Consider the following 27515-nt stretch of genomic DNA (forward strand, 5'->3'; position numbering starts at 1 on the left):
AAGAGACGGAAAATAACACGAAAAAACAGGACTGCGCGTCCACACAGGCACCGCACTACTGATGCCATTATTTAATTATAATAGCCAATCACCCCATGCTCTCGAACAGTGACACAAAAGAGACGGAAAATAACACGAAAAAACAGGACTGCGCGTCCACACAGGCACCGCACTACTGATGCCATTATTTAATTATAATAGCCAATCACCCCATGCACTCGAACAGCGACACAAAAGAGACGGAAAATAACACGAAAAAACAGGACTGCGCGTCCACACAGGCACCGCACTACTGATGCCATTATTTAATTATAATAGTCAATCACCCCATGCACTCGAACATCGACACAAAAGAGACGGAAAATAACACGAAAAAACAGGACTGCGCGTCCACACAGGCACCGCACTACTGATGCCATTATTTAATTATAATAGCCAATCACCCCATGCTCTCGAACAGTGACACAAAAGAGACGGAAAATAACACGAAAAAACAGGACTGCGCGTCCACACAGGCACCGCACTACTGATGCCATTATTTAATTATAATAGTCAATCACCCCATGCTCTCGAACATCGACACAAAAGAGACGGAAAATAACACGAAAAAAACAGGACTGCGCGTCCACACAGGCACCGCACTACTGATGCCATTATTTAATTATAATAGTCAATCACCCCATGCTCTCGAACATCGACACAAAAGAGACGGAAAATAACACGAAAAAACAGGACTGCGCGTCCACACAGGCACCGCACTACTCATCACCGTTTCAGGCTGCAAATTATTGAAAAACACCTCTTTTTTCGCATGTTCAAAAATGGAAGGGGTCGTACCGCCCCTCCGTCACGAGATATCAAAAAACGGACCTCGGATTCGTGATCAGGGACAAAAGTTACCCCTTAGGACAAAGTTTCACGCAAATCGAAGAGGGGTCGGGGCAACTGCTGTGTGAGTTGGCGGAGAATTACCCTCCTAAAAAAAGATACAGCGTGTTCAAAACTCGTCTAAAACGTTTTTTTGCTCGAAAATCACGTTTAAGACGAGTTTTGAGGACGCTGTATCTTCTTTCAGGGACAAGCTAGCACCATACTCTCTTCGGGAAAGTTGTAGAGCACCTTCCAGAGCATTCGAATATGAATCTAGTTTTAGTACAGCGTGAAACGTGGATTTTATAAATATCAAAATCCAAAAAAATGGTTTTTCCCATACAAATTTATATGGAAAATTGAATTGCTTTGCGCAAAGTGAGGACTAAACCAATCGTTCCCAAACTTTGGGGAGTTGTTTAGGACCCCAAAAGGAACTAAAAAATTGCTGTGCTGGAAAATCGATTTTGATATTACACCCTAGTGAACACGTTGCATCATGTCGACGGGACGACGGGCCTCCTTCTCACACACTGATGCTGTTCTTTCCTGTCCAGTTTACGAATAATTTCTGCATATGTCAGCAGCATTTTGCGGATCGCCACAGTTTGTCCCGTGTTGTTGCGCTAGTTTCACGATCATTCTACTGTGCAAGGTTTGAGATAAGTTGACATGTAAGTAAAATGAATTTTGTATTATAAACCAATTTAAAAAAGAACAATCTCGATCTAAGGAAAAGGAGGGTACGATAACATAACATGTAGAAAGCACATACATTCATGTAAAATGTCAGGATTTTAAACAGTCAAGCAACATGTTTTAAGTATTCTTAAAAATCTATCGCAAAGTTCCCATCTTACCCCAGATTGACCAATACCTTCAGCTTATTGCAAAGTTTGGGAAGAATAACACACATTTCAAGTTTCACTTTCGTCTTGAGCAGTTCACTTTTTCCTCTGCGTGTGCTCCTTGGTAAATTTTTCATTTAATTAGCATAGAAATCTCAACTAACTAGAGCTATACAAATTGATCATGATCATTATTTGGTAGCATACATCTGTTTACATGGTAATCCTTTGCTGATTTTGTAGTTTTTTGACAATAGTGCTGACATTGCAAGTTGGTTGCCGGATGGGTTTCGGACGTGCAGAGTTGTGTGTGTTTTGTGATAGCGAGAGTTTGCCGGCAAGTTGACGGTGCATGGTTTTGGTCCCTTCGCGCAAGTGATTGTGTAGTAGTGCGTGCTAATATTGGACTAGTGGTGGTGGTATACTTTTATCAGCTTAGTGAATGTTTGGATAGAGTAAGGTAGTTAAGTGTGTGTTCCAAAGTTACACTTCAAACATGAATTATTTTTGTATATAGAACTGTGTTTTACAAAGTGATTGAGATGAAACGGAACGTATGCGTTAAATTGAGCACTTCTAATATTCAAACAAACAACACATGAATCTATGAAAAAAAACAAGATATTTCACAGAAAGGATTGGAAAACTGATTAAATTTCATCATTTTATAAACAAATGAAAAAAAAATGAATCATTAAAAAAATTTCGACACATTAAAAAAGGTCCAAGTGATTTTTTTGAGTATTTTACAGTGCCTCAGAATGATTACATAAATTACTTTAAAAATATAAAATGGTGACAGATTTTAATATAAAAAATCTATGTTTTTGTTCTTCAGTTTTTAGCATGGCCTTGGCAATCTCTTTTGAACTACTGAAATACTTAAAATACTTAAAATACTTAAAATACTCAAAATACCTAAAATACTTAAAATATTAAAATACTTAAAATACTTAAAATACCTTTAATACTAAAAATACTTAAAATTCTTAAAATACTTAAAATACTTAAAATACTTAAAATACTTAAAATACTTAAAATACTTAAAATACTTAAAATACTTAAAATACATAAAATATATAAAATAATTAAAATACTTAAAATACTTAAAATACTTAAAATACTTAAAATACTTAAAATACTTAAAATACTTAAAATACTTAAAATACTTAAAATACTTAAAATACTTAAAATACTTAAAATACTTAAAATACTTAAAATACTTAAAATACTTAAAATACTTAAAATACTTAAAATACTTAAAATACTTAAAATACTTAAAATACTTTAAATACTTTAAATACTTTAAATACTTAAAATACTTAAAATACTTTAAATACTTTAAATACTTAAAATACTTAAAATAATTAAAATACTTGAAATACCTAAAATACTTAAAATACTTAAAATACTTAAAAAATTTAAAATACTTCAAATACTTCAAATACTTAAAATACTTAAAATACCTTTAATACTAAAAATACTTAAAATTCTTAAAATACTTAAAATACTTAAAATACTTAAAATACTTAAAATACTTAAAATACTTAAAATACTTAAAATACTTAAAATACTTCAAATACTTCAAACACTTCAAATACTTCAAATACTTCAAATACTTCAAATACTTAAAATACTTCAAATACTTCAAATACTTCAAATACTTCAAATACTTAAAATACTTAAAATACCTAAAATACATAAAATACTCAAGTTATTCTAGCTAAAAATGACTTAAGTTCCAAATTATTTTAAATTGTGTTGGATTGCCAAACAAACTTGCCAATACATAATTTGAATGATTTAAAAAATAGGTTTCGAATAAACATTTTTTGTTGTTTTTTTTTTTAGTTTTGGCTGAGTCAGCGTTTTGTTTTATTATATTTTTTCAGAATCTTACTGCCAAATCAATCCCAAAATCGTGCCTCCTGTAACCAATGGATCTTCAGATTTGTTCGGCCTGCAGCAGCCCTACCCCGGTGGGCTCGTCCATCAGACTCAAGACCTGCCAGCATTCGTTCTGTGTACTCTGTCTAAAATATGCACTCATATTTGGCGGAGCACCCGATCTTCAGTGTCCCTATCCGCAGGGCACCTTCGAGTGTGGGTCCAAACCTAACGAAGCCGAGGTGCAGTACATTTTGGAGTACGACGAAGATGGGCGCCAAGACGGTGGTGAAAATGGTGGAAATATGGTTGCAATTGGGGCGTTGGAGAACGCGTTGGATCGGGTCTTGTCTATTGATTTGGACGAGTTTCCGGGAGAAGTAACGGAGGAATTACCCAGAGTGAATCTGCTGAATTTGAACGGAGTGGATGATACTAAGGGTGTTTCTGAGGTGGAATCAAATGGTGCCGAGAGTGCTTTGGAAAGTTCTGAAGAAAAACTTGCAGACGACGAAGAAGATTTCTTTCTCGACCTTAACAGTTTATATGGTAATGTCGACATTAAATTGTCATCATCTGGTTCAGATCAACTCGTAGGGACTGGTGAAACGTCGAAAACTGTAATGAACTTTTTACCAGATTGTGGTTCAGATATGCTTCAAGGTTCATTCATTGATTCCGCATTTAATGATGTTATCATAACCGAATCAGATTTTTCAACGCCTGAAGAAATTCCTTTTATTAACAGAGAATCAGATGAAACTATCCAAGCATCAATAGAATCAAAGTTTGATTTCAATGATGGCGAACGACCTACTCAATCCATTGAAGGTTCGGAAACGGTTTGTTCAGAACAGGAACCCTCGGAATTGATGAAGTCGTCAGAAGAATCACAAGCATCTAGATCGGACATTGGCAATAACGCGGGGGAAGTCATACTACCACCACATATTGAAGCTGCAATTCCATTAACGCTTGAAACAAAATTTGCTGGGGAACCATCAACCATCGTAAAGGACGTTTCCAAAGGAGCCATACCCAAAGTTAGAAAAGCGTTGGGCCAAGACTCTAACGATTCGAGCAATGAAACTCAACCTTCGGAAGATCAAGATCTAGCTTTGGCTATGAAACTTCAGGAGGAGGAATCCAAAATTGACATGGATCTACTGTTGGCCGTCTCCGATGCCAACCTTCCACCCAACATGGAACCCTTCGAGTGTCCGGTATGCTACGGCCAGTTCAAACCCTACGAAGGTGTTACGTTGGCGTTCTGTTTCCATTCGTTTTGCAAACCATGTCTGGCGGAATCTGTGAAGCACTCGGACGAGTTGGAGATCACCTGTCCGGCCCTGGTGGATGGAGATGTGAAATGCAGTGCAATCGTGCAGGACGGTGCCATTCGGGATTTGCTTACGGAGGAGGACTTTGGGCGGTTCCAGGATAGGTGCCTGCAGACTGCTGAGGCCGTCATTCCGAATACTTTCCACTGTCTGACGCCAAACTGCCGCGGTTGGGTAGAGCTGATAGGGGAGGTTGAGTTTTTCGATTGCTCAATTTGCTTGGTGCAAAATTGTGTTTCGTGCAAGGTAAGAATCTCTTGATTGAAATTGGTAACATTGTCTAATTCCCACCTTAATTAGGCAATTCACGGCAACCAAAGCTGCCAGGATTACCGGGCGAATATTCGACGCAAGGATGACGATGTCAAGTCGGAGGCTACGTTGAAAACCATGGTTGAAACCCGCGAGGGAATGCGCTGCCCCAAGTGTGGTGTGATGATTACCAAAATTGCCGGCTGCGATTTCATGACTTGTACGACGTGCAAGACCGGGATATGCTGGCCAACGCGTGGCCCACGCTGGGGTCCTGCCGGTCAGGGTGATATCAGTGGTGGCTGCCGGTGCAAGGTCGACAATGGCAGGAGGTGCCACCCGGAGTGCGAGGGGTGTCACTAGGAAAAGGGCAGTGGAAACAAGTAAAATCGATCGATCGATTATTGTTCTTAGAAAGTTAAGTACCCTCTTACTTACCATTCGATCAAAATTATGAACAGATATATTAAGATTTATCATTTGAATCAGCGTTTTAAACCAATTCAGTGAGGAGTAGCAACTTCATCAGTTTATAAATAAAAAAAAAAAAAACGAAACGCTATTTTCCAATATTTTATGTTATGAATTCAACCCTGGTGATATTATAATATCTCAAAACTCCTTCTGCGAGAGCAGAGATCCTCTCATCTCCAACGAATATCAACTCTTCTCACCGAGCAACCTCTCACTCTCTGGCGTGAGTTCCTCAAATACCATAAGTGCCCTGCAGAAATCGTCCGCCGCTCCTTCAAGGCAAAACATGTTCCCGGAAACGACTAATGACTCACGTGACAGAACCGTTTCGCGACGGAACGATCATCCCTTCAGGGGAATGGCCCAGTTCTGACGTAATTTTAACTGAATGTTTGCCCGAGCCGCAGAGGCCACGCTAAAAGACATGAGCGCGCAACGCGCTCTTTTTGCTACTTTTAAGCGACGAACCTGTTTTGTGTGCGGTTGTTGTAGAAGGTGTTGAATAAAAACAACCCGGGAAATGTTTACCTCGAGTTCACTTTCGCTTTCGGTATCGGTGGAGTGTGTCGTATGAAGTATGATTGAAAAGCATAAGTTTATCAATGTGTAAGTAATTAAATTGTTTGGGGTTTTCTTCCATTGGCGCTGAACTACTGTGAGTGTACTGCTACATTTACAAAAAAATTCAGGCAAACCAGCTTTTGTTATTAAAATACTCATCTTTGTGTTATGTTTTTCATCATAATTTTTATCTTGTTAAGTTTTCAAATATTTCTGATTAATTTTTTTATCTTGTTTGTTTGTCCGATCAGTTATTATAAATAATTCGTAAACAAATCTGAAAATTCTTTTAGGACTTAAAATGCTTCGAAACCCATAATATTAAAAAATGTTATTGTAGTTTTCTACAGAAAAGTGCCTATCTTATGTTTCAAACATTTCACAAATCTGCCAGAGATACTTCATAAAACTTCATCACTTGAACTTAAAGAAAAAATAACTTTCTCAAACCATCCTACAGCCAATAATCGAATCCCACCCTTTCATTTGTGAAGCTATTTCTCTCTGTCACTATTGAAACAGCGCTATACTCACGTTTGTGCCAGTCACGCCCATCATATTTCACACTCAAAGTGTTAAACTTTAAAGGTCATAAAAAGAGTTGAAATGGGTCATACGATTTTCTTAACATTTGAAAATGGTTGAATTTCTTCTTTGATTTTCTAAACTATTGTATCCATTTCATTTCTAGTTATTAGATAATCATCTACTCATCACAAACAAAAAAACGGCACCAACTTGACCTACAGTTCTAAAAACAACAAGAGCCCTCCCACATTCTTGGTTTATTGTTGTCCGTCGATTCTCACACATTAATGTTAATTCAATTCTACGCGGGCCGGCCGGCAACCCCAGCCCAAAGTTTTTGCTGACTGAGCTTTGGAGCAAACGACCTGAAAGAAAGAATAAGCTCGCGCGCGCGCGCGCTCCCCTTCAGTTGTAGAACTCTCATTCCATAAACTACCGACAATCAGCAAATGCTTTTCACTGAGTAGTACCATTAAAAACCCGTTATCCATTTCTTTTGCCCTGCCTCCTCCCGCCCCGCACCATTCTTAATCCATTGAAGAAATAATGATTGGGTGCCACCTATTATGGGGGGAGGGTTGAGATGCGCCTCACCTGAAGATTTGGCTCGGTGTTACAAAAAAAAAAAAAAAAGAGAAATCAAAATATTGTGCTCCAACATGGTTAAAACTGCTGTCCCAATTCGCCCCATGTGTCCCGATTGACCCCAGTTTACGGTATACTTATTTTTACATAAAACATAAAATAAATATTGAAAATGTAATAAAATACACTGCCAAAGTTGACCCAAAAAAAAGTTCAAGATGGTATGTCAGAGACATAACCGAAAGACACAAACAATTTGAATGAGTTTTTGGATTGCTAGTGAACTCTGGAATAAGATTATTTTATTTTGTTTCATAGATTTGTCGGCAAAATTGTCATAAATGTTCCCCCAAGGTGAACCTTCCATGAGGGCACCGGCAACTCCAGGTTGTGGCCACTACTGTCGAAATGGCCATTTGCAGGTTCAATATCAAAACTATGAATTTTGATACCCATATTGCCACAACTCGTATGATTCTGTAAAAGGCCCTCCAGGCCCCGGGGGAACCTGCTTTGAGGGTACCGGCCACTCCAGGTTGTGGTCACTGCTGTCGAAATGGCCATTATTATGTTCAGTATCACCAACAAGATCCTCTGTAATTATTAAATCAAATGTAATTATAAAAGCCGACTCGGTCCTAACCAGGTCCCAGTACCGAAGAGGACCTAATAAAAATAATTTTATGAAAAAAAAAAAAAAAAAAATGTTCAGTATCAAAAACCATGAATTTGATACCCATATTGCCACAACTCGTATGGTTCTGTAAAAGTTCCCTCGGGCCCCGGGGGAACCTGCTTCGAGGGCACCGGCCACTCCAGGTTTTGGCCACCACTGTCGAAATGGCCATTTTTCATGAGAACCGCCGCATCATAGCGACTTCCACCGGTCCGCTGCTGGTGGTTCTTCCTTCTTGTTTTGGTGGTCCTCTTCTTCTGTTGGCTGCTGCTGCTTTGTCCTCCGCGCCGGCCCGACGTGCACAGATCGAGTGCTCGTTCCAAAGTGACTTGCGATTGCGAAATTTTCTGCTTAAATAGCGGCAGAGCCGGAGAACGGGGCAAAAGGGGCGCGGCCTCGAATGCATACGCTCGCTCTGATTGGTCATCTGTCCGATTTGTGCTGAAAAATTACTCATTTTGATTGCATGTTTTAAGTGCTTTAACTATGTTTAGTCAAACTTTTTATGTAGTTAAACGATAGCTGAAGTCTTCCCCTTTCGATTGGTGGTTCAACCGTCTGGATTAATTCACAGGGAAAAAAGAAATAAGCGTTCGAAATGTCCCCTTTTTTTGAACGCTTAAAAGTGACGCTTTGGATCGAATTTCTGAACTGGCCCCCCAATATAGTAAGTAGAGACATAGTCCTATGTCAAAACATTGGCAAAGTCATATAAAACATGTCACACGACCAACCCTAAAATTTTCTAAAAAAATCAGAGTTATTCTTTTCAGTGCATTTTAAAGATCTAAAATTGGTTAAAAAGTTTAGTTTGGCGATTTTTTAAGATCGAAGCCCGCATAGGGGCGGGGTTGGATTGTAAAGGGGTAAAATATAATTTTTGCAATTCCGTCGTGAAACTACTTTCTTTTCCTCGTCACTTCTGTGCTATCTTGTGACAAACGCCATTTAGTACTTTTCGAGTAAATCGATTTTTAAAGTTTAAAGTTGAATATTTTCACATCAGTTACTGATAGAATCATTCTGAATGAAGCGATCGGTCCGTACACTATCACTCAACAAACGCTCCAAGTATGAACTCATTTAGTAACACCTACTAAAAGATATAGTACAGAAAGTATACAAAAATCAGAAAAGCACGTGTCACAAGTGTGCCCTGAAAGTAAAAAATGTACTACGTGTCACAAGTGTGCCCAAAATTCCCATACAAACTAAGTTAACATTAAATTGATGTTTTTATGAACTTAAACAATATTATTTTTAAATCCAATGTTGTCATTCATCAGAAACTATTTAAATTTTTATTATTTGGAATAAAAGGTTAAAATTTTCCCGATTTTCTTGGATTTTCCAGCTATTTTCGTGATTGCTGGTAAAATGGCTCTATAAGCAATTTTAATCAACTAAATTAATACAAAAATTATTGAAAAATACAAAAAATCAAACCATTAACACGCTTTAAACAAATACAATCAAAAGAAAGTGGGAAAAATCAAGAAAACCCCTGAAAATCAAAGGTTTTCCCCCATATCCAAAAAGCACAGACAATAACCCCGGATGGAAAATTATTTCATTCTAGACACGAACCTTTTATGATTTATGGCAGATCAACGTGTAACAAGATAGCACAAAATTTTCGAATTGAAAATGTACTACGTGTCACAAGTGTGTTCCTAAAGGGCTATTTGAATGTTGATGGAGATTTGTATGGCGGTTGTCACAAGTGTGCCACCAATATTTTGATGGAGATTTGTATGGCGGTTGTCACAAGTGTGCCACCAATATTTTGATGGCGATTTGTATGGCGGTTGTCACAAGTGTGCCACCAATATTTTGATGGAGATTTGTATGGCGGTTGTCACAAGTGTGCCACCAATATTTTGATGGAGTTTTGTATGGCGGTTGTCACAAGTGTGCCACCAATATTTTGATGGAGTTTTGTATGGCGGTTGTCACAAGTGTGCCACCAATATTTTGATGGAGATTTGTATGGCGGTTGTCACAAGTGTGCCACCAATATTTTGATGGAGATTTGTATGGCGGTTGTCACAAGTGTGCCACCAATATTTTGATGGCGATTTGTATGGCGGTTGTCACAAGTGTGCCACCAATATTTTGATGGAGATTTGTATGGCGGTTGTCACAAGTGTGCCACCAATATTTTGATGGAGTTTTGTATGGCGGTTGTCACAAGTGTGCCACCAATATTTTGATGGAGTTTTGTATGGCGGTTGTCACAAGTGTGCCACCAATATTTTGATGGAGTTTTGTATGGCGGTTGTCACAAGTGTGCCACCAATATTTTGATGGAGATTTGTATGGCGGTTGTCACAAGTGTGCCACCAATATTTTGATGGAGTTTTGTATGGCGGTTGTCACAAGTGTGCCACCAATATTTTGATGGCGATTTGTATGGCGGTTGTCACAAGTGTGCCACCAATATTTTGATGGCGATTTGTATGGCGGTTGTCACAAGTGTGCCACCAATATTTTGATGGAGATTTGTATGGCGGTTGTCACAAGTGTGCCACCAATATTTTGATGGAGATTTGTATGGCGGTTGTCACAAGTGTGCCACCAATATTTTGATGGCGATTTGTATGGCGGTTGTCTCAAGTGTGCCACCAATATTTTGATGGAGATTTGTATGGCGGTTGTCACAAGTGTGCCACCAATATTTTGATGGAGATTTGTATGGCGGTTGTCACAAGTGTGCCACCAATATTTTGATGGCGATTTGTATGGCGGTTGTCACAAGTGTGCCACCAAAATTTTGATGGCGATTTGTATGGCGGTTGTCACAAGTGTGCCACCAATATTTTGATGGAGATTTGTATGGCGGTTGTCACAAGTGTGCCACCAATATTTTGATGGCGATTTGTATGGCGGTTGTCACAAGTGTGCCACCAATATTTTGATGGAGATTTGTATGGCGGTTGTCACAAGTGTGCCACCAATATTTTGATGGAGATTTGTATGGCGGTTGTCACAAGTGTGCCACCAATATTTTGATGGAGATTTGTATGGCGGTTGTCACAAGTGTGCCACCAATATTTTGATGGCGATTTGTATGGCGGTTGTCACAAGTGTGCCACCAATATTTTGATGGAGATTTGTATGGCGGTTGTCACAAGTGTGCCACCAATATTTTGATGGAGATTTGTATGGCGGTTGTCACAAGTGTGCCACCAATATTTTGATGGAGATTTGTATGGCGGTTGTCACAAGTGTGCCACCAATATTTTGATGGCGATTTGTATGGCGGTTGTCACAAGTGTGCCACCAATATTTTGATGGAGATTTGTATGGCGGTTGTCACAAGTGTGCCACCAATATTTTGATGGAGATTTGTATGAAGGGTGGTCACAAGTGTGCCACCAATATTTTGATGGCGATTTGTATGGCGGTTGTCACAAGTGTGCCACCAATATTTTGATGGAGATTTGTATGGCGGTTGTCACAAGTGTGCCACCAATATTTTGATGGAGATTTGTATGGCGGTTGTCACAAGTGTGCCACCAATATTTTGATGGCGATTTGTATGGCGGTTGTCACAAGTGTGCCACCAATATTTTGATGGAGATTTGTATGGCGGTTGTCACAAGTGTGCCACCAATATTTTGATGGAGATTTGTATGAAGGGTGGTCACAAGTGTGCCACCAATATTTTGATGGCGATTTGTATGGCGGTTGTCACAAGTGTGCCACCAATATTTTGATGGCGATTTGTATGGCGGTTGTCACAAGTGTGCCACCAATATTTTGATGGAGATTTGTATGGCGGTTGTCACAAGTGTGCCACCAATATTTTGATGGCGATTTGTATGGCGGTTGTCACAAGTGTGCCACCAATATTTTGATGGAGTTTTGTATGGCGGTTGTCACAAGTGTGCCACCAATATAACATTCATTACACCGTAACATTCGTTACACCGTAGTTTGGTCACACCGTAATATTGTAACACCGCAATATTCGTTACACCGCAGTATGGCTACACCGCAGTATGGTTACACCGTAACATAGTTACACCGTAGTATGGTCACACCGTAATATTTTTACACCGCAATATTTGTTACACCGCAGTATGGTTACACCGTAACATAGTTACACCGTAATATGATTACACCGTAACATTGTTACACCGCAACATTCGTTACACCGTAACATTTCTTCACACCGTAGTTTGATTACACCGTAACATTGTTACACCACAACATTCGTTACACCGTCACATTCGTTACACAGCTACATTCGTTACACCGTAATATTGTTACACCGCAACATTCGTTACACCTTAACAATCGTTACACCGTAACATTCGTTACACCTTAGTTTGGTTACACCGTAACATTGTTACACCGCAACATCCGTTGCTTCGTAGCATTCATTACACCGTGGCATTCGTTACACCGTAATAGTGCTACGGTGTAAGACTATAACGGTGTCACACTGTTACGTTGTAATCATATTACGGTGTAACTTTGTTACGGTGTAATGAATATGGCGGTGTAACAATGTTACGGTGTGACCATACTACGGTGTAACGAATGTTATGGTGTAAGGAATGATGCGGTGTAACGGTGTAACGAATGTAACTGTGTAACGAATGTAACGGTGTAACCAATGTAACGGTGTAACGGTGTAACCAATGTTGTGATGTAACAATTTTATGGTGTAATCAAACTACGATGTAACGAATGTTGCGGTGTAACGAATGTTGCGGTGTAACAATGTTACGTTGTTACAATGTTACGGTGTAACAATGTTACGGTGTAACAATGTTACGGTGTAACAATGTTACGGTGTAACAATGTTACGGTGTAACAATGTTACGGTGTAACAATGTTACGGTGTAACAATGTTACGGTGTAACAATGTTACGGTGTAACAATGTTACGGTGTAACAATGTTACGGTGTAACAATGTTACGGTGTAACAATGTCACGGTGTAACATTGTTACGGTGTAACAATGTTACGGTGTAACAATGTTACGGTGCAACAATGTTACGGTGTAACAATGTTACGGTGTAACATTGTTACGGTGTAACAATGTTACGGTGTAACAATGTTACGGTGTAACAATGTTACGGTGTAACAATGTTACGGTGTAACAATGTTACGGTGTAACAATGTTACGGTGTAACAATGTTACGGTGTAACAATGTTACGGTGTAATCATACTACGAAGTAACGAATGTTGCGGTGTAACAATGTTACGGTGTAATCATATTACGGTGTTACTATGTTACGGTGTAACCATACTGCGGTGTAACGAATATTGCGGTGTAACAATGTTACGGTGTGACCATACTACGGTGTAACGAATGTTACGGTGTAACGAATGTTACGGTGTAACAAATGTTACGGTGTAACGAATGTTACGGTGTAATGAATGTTATATTGGTGGCACACTTGTGACAACCGCCATACAAAACTCCATCAAAATATTGGCGGCACACTTGTGACAACCGCCATACAAATCTCCATCAAAATATTGGCGGCACACTTGTGACAACCGCCATACAAATCTCCATCAAAATATTGGTGGCACACTTGTGACAACCGTCATACAAATCTCCATCAAAATATTGGTGGCACACTTATGACAACCGCCATACAAATCTCCATCAAAATATTGGTGGCACACTTGTGACAACCGCCATACAAATCTCCATCAAAATATTGGTGGCACACTTGTGACAACCGCCATACAAATCTCCATCAAAATATTGGTGGCACACTTGTGACAACCGTCATACAAATCTCCATCAAAATATTGGTGGCACACTTATGACAACCGCCATACAAATCTCCATCAAAATATTGGTGGCACACTTGTGACAACCGCCATACAAATCTCCATCAAAATATTGGTGGCACACTTGTGACAACCGCCATACAAATCTCCATCAAAATATTGGTGGCACACTTGTGACAACCGCCATACAAATCTCCATCAAAATATTGGTGGCACACTTGTGACAACCGCCATACAAATCTCCATCAAAATATTGGTGGCACACTTGTGACAACCGCCATACAAATCGCCATCAAAATATTGGTGGCACACTTGTGACAACCGCCATACAAATCTCCATCAAAATATTGGTGGCACACTTGTGACAACCGCCATACAAATCTCCATCAAAATATTGGTGGCACACTTGTGACAACCGCCATACAAATCGCCATCAAAATATTGGCGGCACACTTGTGACAACCGCCATACAAATCTCCATCAAAATATTGGTGGCACACTTGTGACAACCGCCATACAAATCTCCATCAAAATATTGGCGGCACACTTGTGACAACCGCCATACAAATCTCCATCAAAATATTGGCGGCACACTTGTGACAACCGCCATACAAATCTCCATCAAAATATTGGTGGCACACTTGTGACAACCGCCATACAAATCGCCATCAAAATATTGGCGGCACACTTGTGACAACCGCCATACAAATCTCCATCAAAATATTGGCGGCACACTTGTGACAACCGCCATACAAATCTCCATCAAAATATTGGTGGCACACTTGTGACAACCGCCATACAAATCTCCATCAAAATATTGGTGGCACCCTTGTGACAACCGTCATACAAATCTCCATCAAAATATTGGTAGCACACTTGTGACAACCGCCATACAAATCTCCATCAAAATATTGGTGGCACACTTGTGACAACCGCCATACAAATCGCCATCAAAATATTGGTGGCACACTTGTGACAACCGCCATACAAATCTCCATCAAAATATTGGTGGCACACTTGTGACAACCGCCATACAAATCGCCATCAAAATATTGGCGGCACACTTGTGACAACCGCCATACAAATCTCCATCAAAATATTGGTGGCACACTTGTGACAACCGCCATACAAATCGCCATCAAAATATTGGTGGCACACTTGTGACAACCGCCATACAAATCTCCATCAAAATATTGGTGGCACACTTGTGACAACCGCCATACAAATCTCCATCAACATTCAAATAGCCCTTTAGGAACACACTTGTGACACGTAGTACATTTTCAATTCAAAAATGTTGTGCTCTCTTGTGATACGTGGTGTTATAAAATTAGACATAAATGTGTAGTGACATCTGTTGGTACCATACAGTTTTATAGCTTGCTTTTGCCTCTGCACGTGTCACAAGATAGCACAGAAAATTTGTTGAGAAACTGGTCTATGTCACAAGTGTGCCCAACGATATCCCGGAAACGGAAACGAATTTCAAAAATCGGGTGATGGCATCTTGTAGCGTTTGTTAAGTTTAATGAAACGCCATCATTAACTCATTTTTGACCAAAATGGCGTTTGTCACAAGATAGCACAGAAGCGACGTCCTGTCATTCTTGAACGACGAAATAGCCTACTTTTCTGTACCAAAAATAAAAGAATCGAATAGCAACACTTTTCAAAATTAATGCTGAAAAGTTCTACTTTTCAGTACTGAAATGGGTGCTGAAAAGTTGAACTTTTCAGCACTTGTTTCGAAAAGTAACATTTTTCAACATTTTTTTGATTTAAACGATTTATTGACAAAATACATGAAAATTTGACTTAAAAGTTCACTCAATGGGTGTTTTTCGGAATTGCAAAAAATGTTGTATGGAACTCGTTGCAAAACTTGATTTTTTCAGCACTCTTCGTTTTTATCCAACTCGGTGAACCTCGTTGGATAAATGTACGACTCGTGCTGAAAAAATCCTCTTTTTGCAACTTGTTGCATAAACTTCTATTGCCATCAAAATTAGTTATGATAAGATTAAAAACAAACATTTAATGCTAAGTGATTTCATTTTATCTCTCTTTAAAAAATCTACATCATTTTATTCAACGCATTTTTACAAAAATCCAAGCAAACATAACATTCCGGTTCAACGTCAGCTCGAGCCATGTCGCCTCACCATCGAATCAACCTGCTCAAACTGATTGACCTCGCCATCGGAAGCCCCAAGCCCGGCTCGGTCAACTTCAATCTGCTGCACAAAGTGCTGTACGTTCTGGCAGTCCGGGGTGGCCCGGCCGAACATGACGAAATCGAACTCGGCCACGTCGGGGACAGCACTCCGCTGATGGGAGGAACCCTCCCGGACGCGGAAGATGGCCGAACCCGGCTGATGGTACAGCGGATCTCCGGCGGGGCGGATGATCAAACGCTCAAGATAACCGGATCGCGCATTGTAGTCCCGTGGGAGCAGCAGCAGCGTAAGCATCAGCGGTTGGACAGCAGCTTGGTCGTTGGGGAAGATGAAGCGGAAGAAGCGCTCAAGTCCCAGCTGAGTGCCATGTCTTCGGTGGTTCTGGAGCTGGGGGAGCGAGTTCAGGAAATGTCGCAGAAGCCGGATGAGAGCGTTGAGAGGTTGAGGGAGCGAATTGATGCTTTGGAGGGATTGGTGGAGTTACAGATGAAGGAAATTACGAAGCTGCAAGAGGGAACTAGCTCTGGTGCAGCTGAACACATTGAGTGCGATTTCACTAGGCAAAAAAGTGGACTTTGGAAAGCAATTGATGCTCTGCAGAATAAAATTCAAAACTTCAATCTAGATGAAACAAGAAATGATACCGGTAACATTCAACAGAATGAAAGTTCAGAGTTGAACGTTGCAGGAGAAAATCAAGGGTTTGAATCATCAATTTTAGATAAAGTGATTCTACTATACTAATAAGTTTTATCCTTCTAGACCTGTTCCAAACTCGATGAACTGGTCACTGGACAGCAGCATGCAATACTATGAAGAACTAGTCGCGAAGCAAAATCGTTTTGAGCAATCGTTGGAATCGCTTGCACTGGAGAATGACACATGCTACAAGGACCTCCTCGTCAAACTGGAGTCATGCAATGATCGACTAAAATCCATGGAGGACTCAACCACCGCTAAACTAGAACAACTGGAGCGATCCATTGAACGGCTGTTCCAACAAAAGGCTGACGATGTCGAGATTGAGTCTCGCGTCCGCATGTCCATCCACCAAGCACGTCCCAGTATCCTTGCAGCTCCAAGAAACGTTGACATCGTAGGATTGCATCAAACAAACCCGCAGTTTGAAGAACAAATGATGATCCTGGCGGAGCAAATCAAGTCCACCCAAAACGACCTGTACGATCTCCGCGAAAGTTTGAACGGAAAGGCCAGCACCGAGTACATGATCACGCTGGAGTCCGCCCTGACCGACCAGGTGAAACAACTGCAGCGTGAAATAAAGACCATGACGACTAAGAGAGCGGCTTTCGGAAGTGGTGCCGAGGATCGCGGAGCAGCAGGAACAAAATCAAAGATGCTGCAGGACGTGGGTTGTATTTCCTGCGATCGGGAGGTGGCGATGCGAACCTGTGAAGAAGTGGTTCCGCAGCCGGCGATTTTGCAGATTAATCGCACTGTTAAGGCGAATCTTCGATATCAGTTGAGCGAAATAAGGAAAGGGTTGGAACTGCATCCGGGAAGTGCGTCTAGCAATCTTCAGCCGGTGGATAAAATGTATCGGTCGATTGCTCAGGGAAGGAAATTACACCGCGGCAAGTGATTGTAAAAAACTGACATTATTATCCAGAATAAATCAAACATTTCTCCAATCCTTTATCTCCGAAATTCGGTGAACAAGGTTTTCATTATTTTAGGGCTTCAAACTATGAGTGAGTTGATCGAAATTGGATAAATTTTTGAAGGAAAAGAAACGCGAAAAAATGTTTTTGCAATTTCGTCCTCTTTTCAGCACTAAAATGGATGCTGAAAAGTTGAACATTTCAACACTAGTATCGGAAAGTAACATTGTTCAATATTTGTTTGTTCTGAACGGTGAATTCACTTGACACATGGATGCTTGACATTAAATTCCATTCAAAAGCGTTTATCGAAATTGCAAAAAATGTTGGAGGCCATTTGTTGCAAAAACAACACTGATAAATTATTTTGAAAGAGATTATAAATTCTTATAAATCTGTATGCACTTAGATTTCAAAATCAGAAAAATATTAAAATAATTGCATTCGTCTTTTTGTATTTTGACCTTTTGGCATAAGACATGGGTTTCAGTAACTATAATTTGCTCCAGAACTATTTAGCGAGTGATTTTTTTTGTGAAGATTGTTCTATTTTACTCTAATCTATAAAGGACCTTTTAAAGGTGCAACTAGTTCGGTTAGTTATTAAAAAATATCCTAGAAAGATACCTGGTTTATATATTTTGTTCAGTTCAATTAAAAATTTGGCGTTTTTTTAAATGTGATATTGAAATAATCTACACACCCAAACTCGGACTTTTGTTCCGTAAAACTACATAGTTTTTTTTATTAGCTATTCATTCCACGAACAGGGGATTGCCATTAAACAATAAAGGTAAAAAAAACGGTAAACAAAATGAGCTAATGGGTAATGTTGCTGCTCTTGCTGCTGTGTTTGTAAAGTGTGTCCTGTCCAGCTCGGTGTCCAGGCACGCGCAGTATGATATCCTGTACTGGCTCCCAGCGAGAGCGAGAGAGCTGCATTGGTTGTTGACTACATTCTGCAATAAATAAGGACTGCGTTGACCCGAGGGCAGATTTGACTAAGTCGACTCTTTCGCCAACGATGATGTCTTTGTGGCTTTCTTTATTTGCGGTAAGAATTGAACGATCGCACAATGCCTAATTTCTGGACTTGTTCTACTGCTATAAGCGAGAGCTCTCGGCAAACAATTGCATCGACTAGGGCTATGAACTGCATGCAAGTTATCCTAACAGTCGGCTAAGGTTTAATTGAGGAAACATAGATTTCAAGGATTTAAAGTTTGGCTCACGTCTGCATGTTAGGTGTGTGGAGAGTAGTTTAGGGTTTTTTTTGTAGTTGTAGATTTTTGAAAAATGTCGAGAGGTGCGGCTAGCGAGCATTGGTTTGATTGCCTTTTTTGATGTTAGGTTGTTTATTTTACTGAGTTTCATTCTAGAAAATTGTAAAAAGAGAATGCAGTACAAAGCTTTCGATTTTTATTCCAATCTGATACGTTATGCTTTTAGGTCATATCGGTTACAATAGTAAAATGTTTTGGTTACATTTTGTTCAAAATTCATTTCTAAACTTCCTGCGTCTCGTAACTGTGGTTTTACTTTTAATGGAATGGATTAATTTACCTGTATATAGTCAGATGATTGAGGGATGCAGAAAAAATGGTTTGAAAAATTATCTTTGCTCTTTGACTTGGGTTGTTCATGTGATTAAAATCTATCGTCAAACCTATACATTCAGAATTCACCTTCAGTCATGAGTTATGCTGTTACTTGCTGTCTGATATCAAGTGATTACCTTTTTCATCAAACTTTAAAAAGTTGCCTACAAAAATACTAAACTTGAAGAGTAGAAGTTTCTATTGGATTTTGAATGACCTGTGTTCCGTTTGCAGCCAAACTTAGGGGTTAACTTTATAGGTGAGGTTGGCCTGACGATCTCCGATGCGACTTTATTGCTGATATTTCGGCCCTCAGATTACGAATTGGTTGCAGATGGGAATGATATGGGTTACGATACACTTTCTGCCTCTGGGTGAGACAATGACGATGATGATGATGATGGTTATGATAATTGAGTGATCAACGGTCGTTCCGTTGGCAAATACTACAGGTTCCAGATTGACAAGGGGCGTGACAATTACAGCCAGTGACGACGACGATGACGACGTGGGATTCCGTGATTCCGGCGTTCCGCAGCTCAATTGTTCGAAATCGAAAGGTCATAAATCAGGAAATCTATAAAGTAGATTAGAAATCTGATGATGTTAGTGACAAAAAGTGGAGAAATTAGCCAAAAACTGCAAGATAAGAGGAATATTCAACACATTTAAATGGACACGGTGGTTGTTGACAGAACGTGTTTCGTTATTGATTCGGAATGGCTTCAATCTAAAAATTATCCCAAAACACTTTGAAATAAATTAATACAAATTGAACGAAATAATTGTCACCAATAAGCTAAACATCTATCTAAAGATATTCGGAACCATATGTGCCAAGACTGAGCGATTTATGTTAATATCGAGCTTTCGTATAAGTGTTTTACCACGATTTCGCCAGAGTAGTCATTTGCTAGCGAAGAATAAGAATTTTAGACAAATACATCAGTTTTGATTGATTGCATAACATTTCCTCAAAATCCTTGATCAACAACCACCGAGCAAACACCAAACCACTCAAATTGCGAAACATCAACACCTCACCTCATGCTGTCCTCCTTGTAGTCGCCCGGGATGACAAACAGGTCCGGCGAGATGTCGTCCCGGAACTCAAACTTCTGAAACGTGATCTTGGCCGACACGGTCGGCAGGATCGGGATGTCGATCTTGACCGGGAAACCACTGGGCAGCTTCAGCGTCACAAACTCGCGCAGCTTGCTAAAGTGCTTGAAGGGGGCGATCACCTCCAGGACGTTCAGCAGCATGTCCACACTTAGCGGAAAATCTTTGCTCTGGAAGATGAAGGGTAGTTTAGTAGGTCGCCTTCTGCTTTACTGGTATTACTTACCATAGCAACGGTAGCCCTAAAATTCTTATTCGATTCCTTATACACTACTTCACGTCCCATGTTGGGATACTGTCCCGGTTCGGCTCCGATGTACTCCTCCCAGCTGATACTGGGACTGGGCGGTGGCTGCAGAGACGCTCTCCGGATGATTTCCCCGTTCTGGTCGTACCCCTGGGCCTGGCCGCCCTTCGTCAGCGACTCCATCAGGGCCTTGTTCTTCTGCAGGTCGTCCCGGGACAGATGCTCCCGGCGCTTTCGCTGCTCCAGCGTCAGCCCGTTGATGGTGTAGAGATCACTGTCGTACTGTCCGGCGACGGTTTCCTTCTTGTCCTCGCGGAAGATCCAGCCGGATTGTGCTTTCGTAAAACTAATACTTTTGGTCGACATCTGCGCCGCGAGGATATCGCTCGACATCAGAATGTCCACTTCGTCCTCGATTTCCATCTCGGTTTCCTCGTGGCGCACGTGCTGATAGCAACGGCACTCGTTGTCCAGCGCCGTCAGCGAGTCCTTCGGTGGGTTCTCACCCCGAAAGATGAACGAAATGTCTCCCCGTTCCCAGCGCATGTCGGAAAAGTCCACCAGCGTGGTATCGAGCCGGATCGAGCAGCCCGACTTGTGGATCTTACAGACGTCCGACGGGAGGATGCGCGAGATCAGCGGTACCCACGAGTGGAAGTCCCACTTGAGCTCCATGTAAAAGTCACCCATCTGCTTGAGGGCCTTCACCAGGTTGGGCCGCCGCTGGTCCATCTGCTCGCGGGCCTGCTGCTTTAGCTTCTTGAGTAAGGAACATACTGGAGGAAAAAAATAAAATGTTCAGAAATGATTTCAAGAGCTGAAGACATTCGAGGAATACTAACTGATTTGCCGATCTCCGTAGGAGATGGCCTCGGCCAACGGGGACCATCCCTGCTGGTTCTTCACTTTAACCGGAGCGCCGTGGGCAAGCAGAAGGTAGGTACATTCTGAAATATGAATAAAAAAATTGTAATCAAAATTAAAACTTTGTTGAGCGAGCGATGCACCTAAATCTAGAGACCCTAAATAGGGAGACTGGTCTAAGCTGGCTAAATCGATCTGGCAACGTATGTTTTGAGCTTGGCAACACTGATAAGTTTTGCTGGGCGTAAAGGCAAATGCTCGTTTGGATACGTCAAACTCGTGTCTGTTTGGGTACGTCAAATTCACTTCGACCAGTCTCCCTATTAAGGATCTCTACCTAAATCGTGATTTAGCTAAAATATTAAATAATGATTTTAGAGATTGTTGTAAGGTTGTAAGTCGTTTAAATAGTTTGCTCGCATACACTTAACCCCCGGTGGTTGGTCACTTTTTCATTTGACACTGTTTTAGTTTGTATCCCGTTGGTTGGTCAAAGTCAAACTAAAAAGTGACGAACTGTCACTTTTTACACGGCGCTCACGAACACTACCAAAACAAACGTTTGGTAGTGTGTGTGAACTCCGTGTGAAAGGGGTGTCAAACTAAAAGGTGACCCCGTTCGTTTGTCAACAGTTGATGTCAAACCATCGGGGCTTGAGTGTAATTGGTAACGTGTTGGGATTTTGCCGAAAAGGGATGTTTTGTGAAGTTTTTAGAATAAATCTAATCTATAATCTTAAAACCATTAAACAATATTCAGTAGAAATAAACAGCTGATTGTTTTCCTAAAAATCATGCAAAAATTATAAAGTTTTTAAGGGCATCAGAAACATTGTTCATAAATAATAGGCAATTAAGTAAATTATTTCAATATTCTATAATTTATTAAATTGACTTATGTTGAAACCCAGGAATTCAAACGGCAAGTTACAAATCAAAAGTGTCAAGCTTATTTTTACAGTCGGAAATTCTTCTGGTTTGAATTAATCTTAAAATATATCATTAGGTTTCTTGAAATAATGTTCTTTATTCAAATGACGGCACGTTGAACCAGAATCATCTCATTTTCAAACTCATTTCATAGTTGAACCAGCCTCCGGCTGAAAAACTCTATAATAAAAATAAAAAAAATCATTCAATGGTTTTTATATGAACAAAATACAAATACAAGTTGTCCCAATTCAATAAATCAAGCGGACGGTCAACCGGGAGGAAAACCTCACCCTTAATCACAGGTCCATCCGGAACTCCCTTTCCCTTTTTTCTCGATTATGAAGCCAATACGTCAATATCGCCACAGAAGCTTAACCTCCGCACTAAATATAGGCCGATGCGCGCGCGATGTATAAAGTCCTCCTCCCGCGGGTGGGTGGTGCGGAAAATGGTGTGCGCTCACGGAAATTGGCAATAAAAGAACACGCTTTTACGAGCCTTGGAAGGTCGGACTCACGCTGGGTTTCAATCGGTGGACGGGAAGGAAAATTCCTGAACGGAAGTTTGGCGGGACAGGTGATGAAAAAGATGTATTGGCGGGAAAGCTTATGTTGACTTTTTCCGCCAATTTTCGTGATGATTTTTGACGATTTCAGATGAAAAATTTTGAACAGTTTTTTGAGAACCTACTTCAATCCAGCTTTGAATTTATAAATCCACCTGTCGTCAATGAGAGTTTGAAGAGTAACACAAAAATTGATATTCCATTTTTTTTAGACATGGAATGAGTGGGGAAACGTTTCCACCTCTAATGAAATTCGGCAAATCAGTAGAGACGTTCTATATTCAAAATGTTAAGCTTGTGGGTGAGACAAACTTGCTAGGAAGGACCAAGGGAGGGGGAAATCTGTGTTTGATATTCCTAGCTAAAAGGAGCGTTAATTGATTTTTCATTATTCACAGTTCGCTTCAGCTTTTTAGAGGGCTGGTTTACAATTTGTACATATTTTGTTTGATTAAGTCTTCAGAAAATAAAATAAAAGTTTAGAAATTATTAAAATAAACTTGTCATAATTTTATTTAAATTTAAATTTGGAAAAATGTTCTATCTACTAAGGATTAGACAATTTTAAGTACTGCTAAGCAATGTTAAACTGTCTATTCAAATGCCTTAATTTCTCATACTTGACTCGAGAAACTGTCAACATTTCTTATCATAGCTACACATTGTTCTACAACGGTGTCTGACGCAATGTTTCGCACTCTGCTACTCAAGAATTGCAAAGTGCCTAAACTGCGACATCACTATCATCCGACAACTGATAAACAAACAACGAAACGATGCGATATCTTATCGGAGTCATTTGAAGTCAATTACCTTGAGATTATTTTTAACTTGAAAGTATGACCGCACAGCTGGGAGTTTTGAACTTTCATTTTACGGTTCTCGGAATGTATGGAGGTAACATTTGAAAAGAGTGTACTTCAGATATCAACATTCAACTCTGCTGAAGTCCTCGTCAAACGCTGAATTGGGCAAACACGCCATTTTCATATTCCACCATGAAATAATTTGCCCTCCCACCGACTCATGGAATGGTTTTTCTTTTGCTCAGATATGACAGAACAAAAAAAAAACGCTGGCAGACTCCAGACTCGAATGAACTTTGCTAAGTTTGCTTCCATCATCAGAACGGCTCTTGACGTTGAATGAGGGGATTATTACTTTTCATCGCTCCTTTAGGGGACTTTGTGAAAGGTGTGGAAAGTGCTAGGAAAGCGCCTTTTTTCTACTTCGGAGGCAAAAAGGCATAATTGATATTTTTAGATCATTTGAATCGATTCGAATCCAGTAGAATTCTATTGATGTGATAATGCTCTATTTCAGAAGATCGTAAATTTCAAATATTAAGAGATTGAAAAGTCCAAATATAGTTGAAAATCGAAAAGATTTTATTGCGCTAGTTTCAATCCTAATTCAAATGCTCTAGAAAAGATAAACCTGTAAGTTGAGAAAGACATTTTTGACAAAACTGCCATATTCTATTCGTCTGATTGGTGTCGTTGCACAAACTATTTTTTACATGTCTAAAATATAGATATCTGAAAATGATTGTAATTTGCCGTTGTGTGTGATATTAAGCTCACTAATACAGTTGTGTTACTATCACTTGTTTTCATAAAACCTAAATTTAAGTTTAAAATTAAAGAAAATGTCGATGAATGAAAATAAACAAAACTTTATTTTTTTGTATTTGAAACCACCTTGAGCCAGGAGCAAAAAATGAAAATTTTGTTTATTATTTTTATAAAAAAACTCTAGATCAAAAAAGAAACTCCACAAATATATTTTTTCCAGGCATAGATTTTATGATAACAAATGATTGTAAGACAACTGTAAATAATGAATTTATTATCAATATTTATGTTATTAAAATGTTTATACCATGGCTTGCAATTATTGTTTTGCCTACATTGGTTTTACTAAAAGATGTCCGCTCTGGGAAGTTTCGAAAATGTAATAAGTTTTGATTTGATATCATGACACACGCATTTCTCATAGTTAATTTAACTTTTTTAGTGTAGGTTACTTTTCTTTCTACTTGAAATTCTCAACAAGAGACCTTGATGTAAGTAGTGTTGTTCCACCACCTTCACCCCAAAAATGCAACATACTTAGTTGATGATGCCTTAATTACTATCCCGTATATTTTTAGTTTATGTCAAACAAGTTTTTTTTTAAACCAAAATTGTATTGAAATTAGAAGTCCAATCAACTGAACATGAATTTAAATAAGCATCGATCGATCATTTTTTAGTTTTTTTTTTTGGAAACTCCGCTGTACAGTACCGCATAAAGTCAAAACTTACATATTTTGTAAACTAAAGATTGCAAAACAATTTGGCAGGTATAAAACAATTGCAATTTAATTTTTTAGCTATTTTTTTTGATTTTCAGTCTTTTTTTCGTTTTTTGAAACATTTGTTCAAGTTGAACGAAATAACATTATTTTTTATTCTAATGTAAACATAGTTTATCATGTCAGAAAACACTCATTATCCTTTTCGAAGTTTTTACCTTCGGGACCATCCATAAACCACGTGGACACTTAAGGGGGGGGGGGGGATGGTGATTGTCCACGATCCATACAAAAAAAAAATTTTTGTATGGACAATTGTCCACGAGGGGGGGTGGGGGGGTAACAGATTCCCAAAAAAAGTGTCCACGTGGTTTATGGATGGTCCCTTATAGACTTTTGACTATCATTCTGGTTCCAGAAATCGTTTCTTCGTTTTTCGATTGCTAGGTTCATTTCGGCAAAATATCACGTCCTTGCTCTGATTCCATCACATTTTCCCACAACTCCCAGCCACACCGTGTTTGGTCAGTCATAAAACTGTCGCATATCACTTCTCATTGCTGCTTACACACATGAAAACTTACCTTTCCTGCCCAGCATAACCGCAAGATGCAGTGGTGTATTGCCTAAAATAAAAAGGAAAATGTTGAAAAGATACAGAGGAATAAAACAGGGTTTAGTTATTTCTTGGCAGCGATTGAACGACCCATTGCATATTTTATTGCAACCAGCACGCAATTGTATTATCCTACAACTTTTTTTTTCTCCTTTCTACGAATAGCAGCTTTTTTATGCTTTGTTTATCAATAAAATCGCAAGGTTGGAACCGATGCAATGACGACGAGGGAAAAGGGTTGAGGGGGAAGAGGACGATTCGCGTAGTGAATCGCAGGCATGCTGTATTGAGTTGGAGGAAGAGAGCTACTAGACATTACGATGGACGGTCGCGGTGGGTCTTGATTATCGATGCATGAAGTATTTTTTCCTTCTCTGTGAGGTGTATTTATATAGTTTGTTTGTTGGCTTTTTTAAAGTGGGAAAAACTGTACCCATTACGGGCTGATGCGACGGGCACTGATTTGAGGTATCAATTTCAATTTGGAGGAAAATTGAATTTCTTTATCCAACTTGAGCAGCTATAACAACTTTGCCGAAGACTCCGAACCGATTCGTAGTGTTTAGCAGCTCTCGACGGCCCAAAAACTCACCATGTTTGTCCTTTTCCGTGGGCTCGTGCGACCGCAGTAGCTGGGACAGTTTCCTGGTGTCGCCCTTGAAAACGCACTCGTGCAGCGGGTACGACTCGGACATTCTATCTTCCCCGGGCGCAGAACCAGCCGAATGCAAACATTTTCCACTGGGTCACAAAATCACAACTCGAAGGAATGAAGCAATGCGAAAAAACTGATATCCGGACACCTTTCAGAGCTGGCTGGTGGTGACTAGGCTCGCCCCGTGTATACTGCCGTGAGGCTCTCACTTCTTCATGACAGGCCTTCTGCCAAACGGCAGCCACACAGAGGCTGAGATGAAGAAAGAGAGAGAGGTGAAGGTGAAGGTGAAACCACAGCACAACCTCAACAGCACAGTGGAGAAATGGGAGCGTTACGGGCTGGACAGGTAGTCACGCACGGTTATCGAACCGTTTCTGCTGTTGACTTGACAGAACTACCTCTACCTTTACTAGCAGCAGCAGCAGCAGCAATAGCAGACGGACAGACAGTTTATCAGGGGAAACAACCACTCCACTGCTCACGGCTGGTTGAAGTGTTTGAGTGCGCAGCTGTGCAGGCTGTGGAGTTACGACTGGGGTAGATGTACGGCAGGGCGTTCTGGACGATGAAAGCAAGAAAAGTTTCAAGTACGGACGTCGATGCAAGCCAGATGGTGGCGGATTTGAAATGGTAGTTGGTGTAATGTGAAAATGTGTTTGCTCCCTAAACACACTCAAATCGACAGAATTGAGTTTTAGTAAATTCCATAATAGTAGATTAAGAGCGAGTCCACGATCAGGGCATACCCCTGTGTATGGGACGTCGTTTGGACCTCACCTGAAATTTTCACTAAAATGCCCTTTAGATTTAACCAATTGGGATGCTTCTCCCTGCATTTTGTTGCATTTTTAAGCCCTTTCAGATGCATTTGAAATTTTGAAATTAAATTGAATTTTGCCTAAGTTATAGCCTTTTTAAGCTTTTTGGCGTTTTGAACCTTTAAACTTTGTGTCCCGGTTTTCCCCACTTCCCGTTAACCTAGAGTGCTCAGATTGTGGCCAATTTTCCCTATATGTATGATTTTACTATATTTTGT

The 27515-nt window shown here is 39.9% G+C and overlaps 3 protein-coding genes across 5 annotated transcripts; 2 read left to right on the forward strand and 1 right to left on the reverse strand.

Annotated features, from left to right (window-relative positions):
• Positions 1-1391: 1391 nt before the first annotated feature.
• On the forward strand, positions 1392-5682 carry LOC120420177 (uncharacterized). 2 transcript variants are annotated; one of them, XM_039583154.2, is made up of 3 exons: positions 1392-1544; positions 3611-5191; positions 5246-5682. In XM_039583154.2, the coding sequence occupies exons 2-3, from the start codon at positions 3656-3658 to the stop codon at positions 5558-5560; spliced, it is 1851 nt and encodes a 616-aa protein (XP_039439088.1). In that variant the 5' UTR covers positions 1392-1544; positions 3611-3655; the 3' UTR covers positions 5561-5682. The 2 variants fall into 2 exon arrangements, with proteins under 2 accessions (XP_039439088.1, XP_039439096.1); XM_039583162.2 differs by lacking the exon at positions 1392-1544 and adding an exon at positions 1774-1842.
• Positions 5683-15891: 10209 nt separating this feature from the next.
• On the forward strand, positions 15892-17598 carry LOC120420065 (uncharacterized). The gene is made up of 2 exons (XM_039582987.2): positions 15892-16659; positions 16721-17598. The coding sequence occupies exons 1-2, from the start codon at positions 15932-15934 to the stop codon at positions 17559-17561; spliced, it is 1569 nt and encodes a 522-aa protein (XP_039438921.1). The 5' UTR covers positions 15892-15931; the 3' UTR covers positions 17562-17598.
• A 1379-nt stretch (positions 17599-18977) lies between these two features.
• LOC120420071 (ankyrin repeat domain-containing protein 13C) lies at positions 18978-26879 on the reverse strand. 2 transcript variants are annotated; one of them, XM_039582998.2, is made up of 6 exons: positions 26414-26879; positions 25790-25831; positions 21390-21494; positions 20527-21323; positions 20223-20470; positions 18978-19775 (listed from the first exon to the last, which is right to left on the reverse strand). In XM_039582998.2, the coding sequence occupies exons 1-6, from the start codon at positions 26514-26516 to the stop codon at positions 19718-19720; spliced, it is 1353 nt and encodes a 450-aa protein (XP_039438932.1). In that variant the 5' UTR covers positions 26517-26879; the 3' UTR covers positions 18978-19717. The 2 variants fall into 2 exon arrangements, with proteins under 2 accessions (XP_039438932.1, XP_039438940.1); XM_039583006.2 differs by having other exon boundaries at positions 18978-19755; positions 26414-26875.
• Between the last annotated feature and the right edge of the window lie 636 nt (positions 26880-27515).

This window comes from Culex pipiens, chromosome 2, assembly GCF_016801865.2.
Source record: "Culex pipiens pallens isolate TS chromosome 2, TS_CPP_V2, whole genome shotgun sequence".
NCBI classification, from domain to species: Eukaryota; Metazoa; Arthropoda; class Insecta; order Diptera; family Culicidae; genus Culex; species Culex pipiens.

Bases quoted from the DNA above. Each gene is read 5' to 3' on its own strand.
- LOC120420071 (XM_039582998.2), bottom strand. From the start codon at position 26,516: ATGTCCGAGTCGTACCCGCTGCACGAGTGCGTTTTCAAGGGCGACACC. The intron at 25,832-26,413 runs GTGAGTTTTTGG...TTTTTATTTTAG, and splicing joins CACGGAAAAGGACAAACATG to GCAATACACCACTGCATCTT. The intron at 21,495-25,789 runs GTAAGTTTTCAT...TTCATATTTCAG, and splicing joins GGTTATGCTGGGCAGGAAAG to AATGTACCTACCTTCTGCTT.
- LOC120420177 (XM_039583154.2), top strand. From the start codon at position 3,656: ATGGATCTTCAGATTTGTTCGGCCTGCAGCAGCCCTACCCCGGTGGGC. The intron at 5,192-5,245 runs GTAAGAATCTCT...CACCTTAATTAG, and splicing joins AAAATTGTGTTTCGTGCAAG to GCAATTCACGGCAACCAAAG.
- LOC120420065 (XM_039582987.2), top strand. From the start codon at position 15,932: ATGTCGCCTCACCATCGAATCAACCTGCTCAAACTGATTGACCTCGCC. The intron at 16,660-16,720 runs GTTTGAATCATC...TTATCCTTCTAG, and splicing joins GTTGCAGGAGAAAATCAAGG to ACCTGTTCCAAACTCGATGA.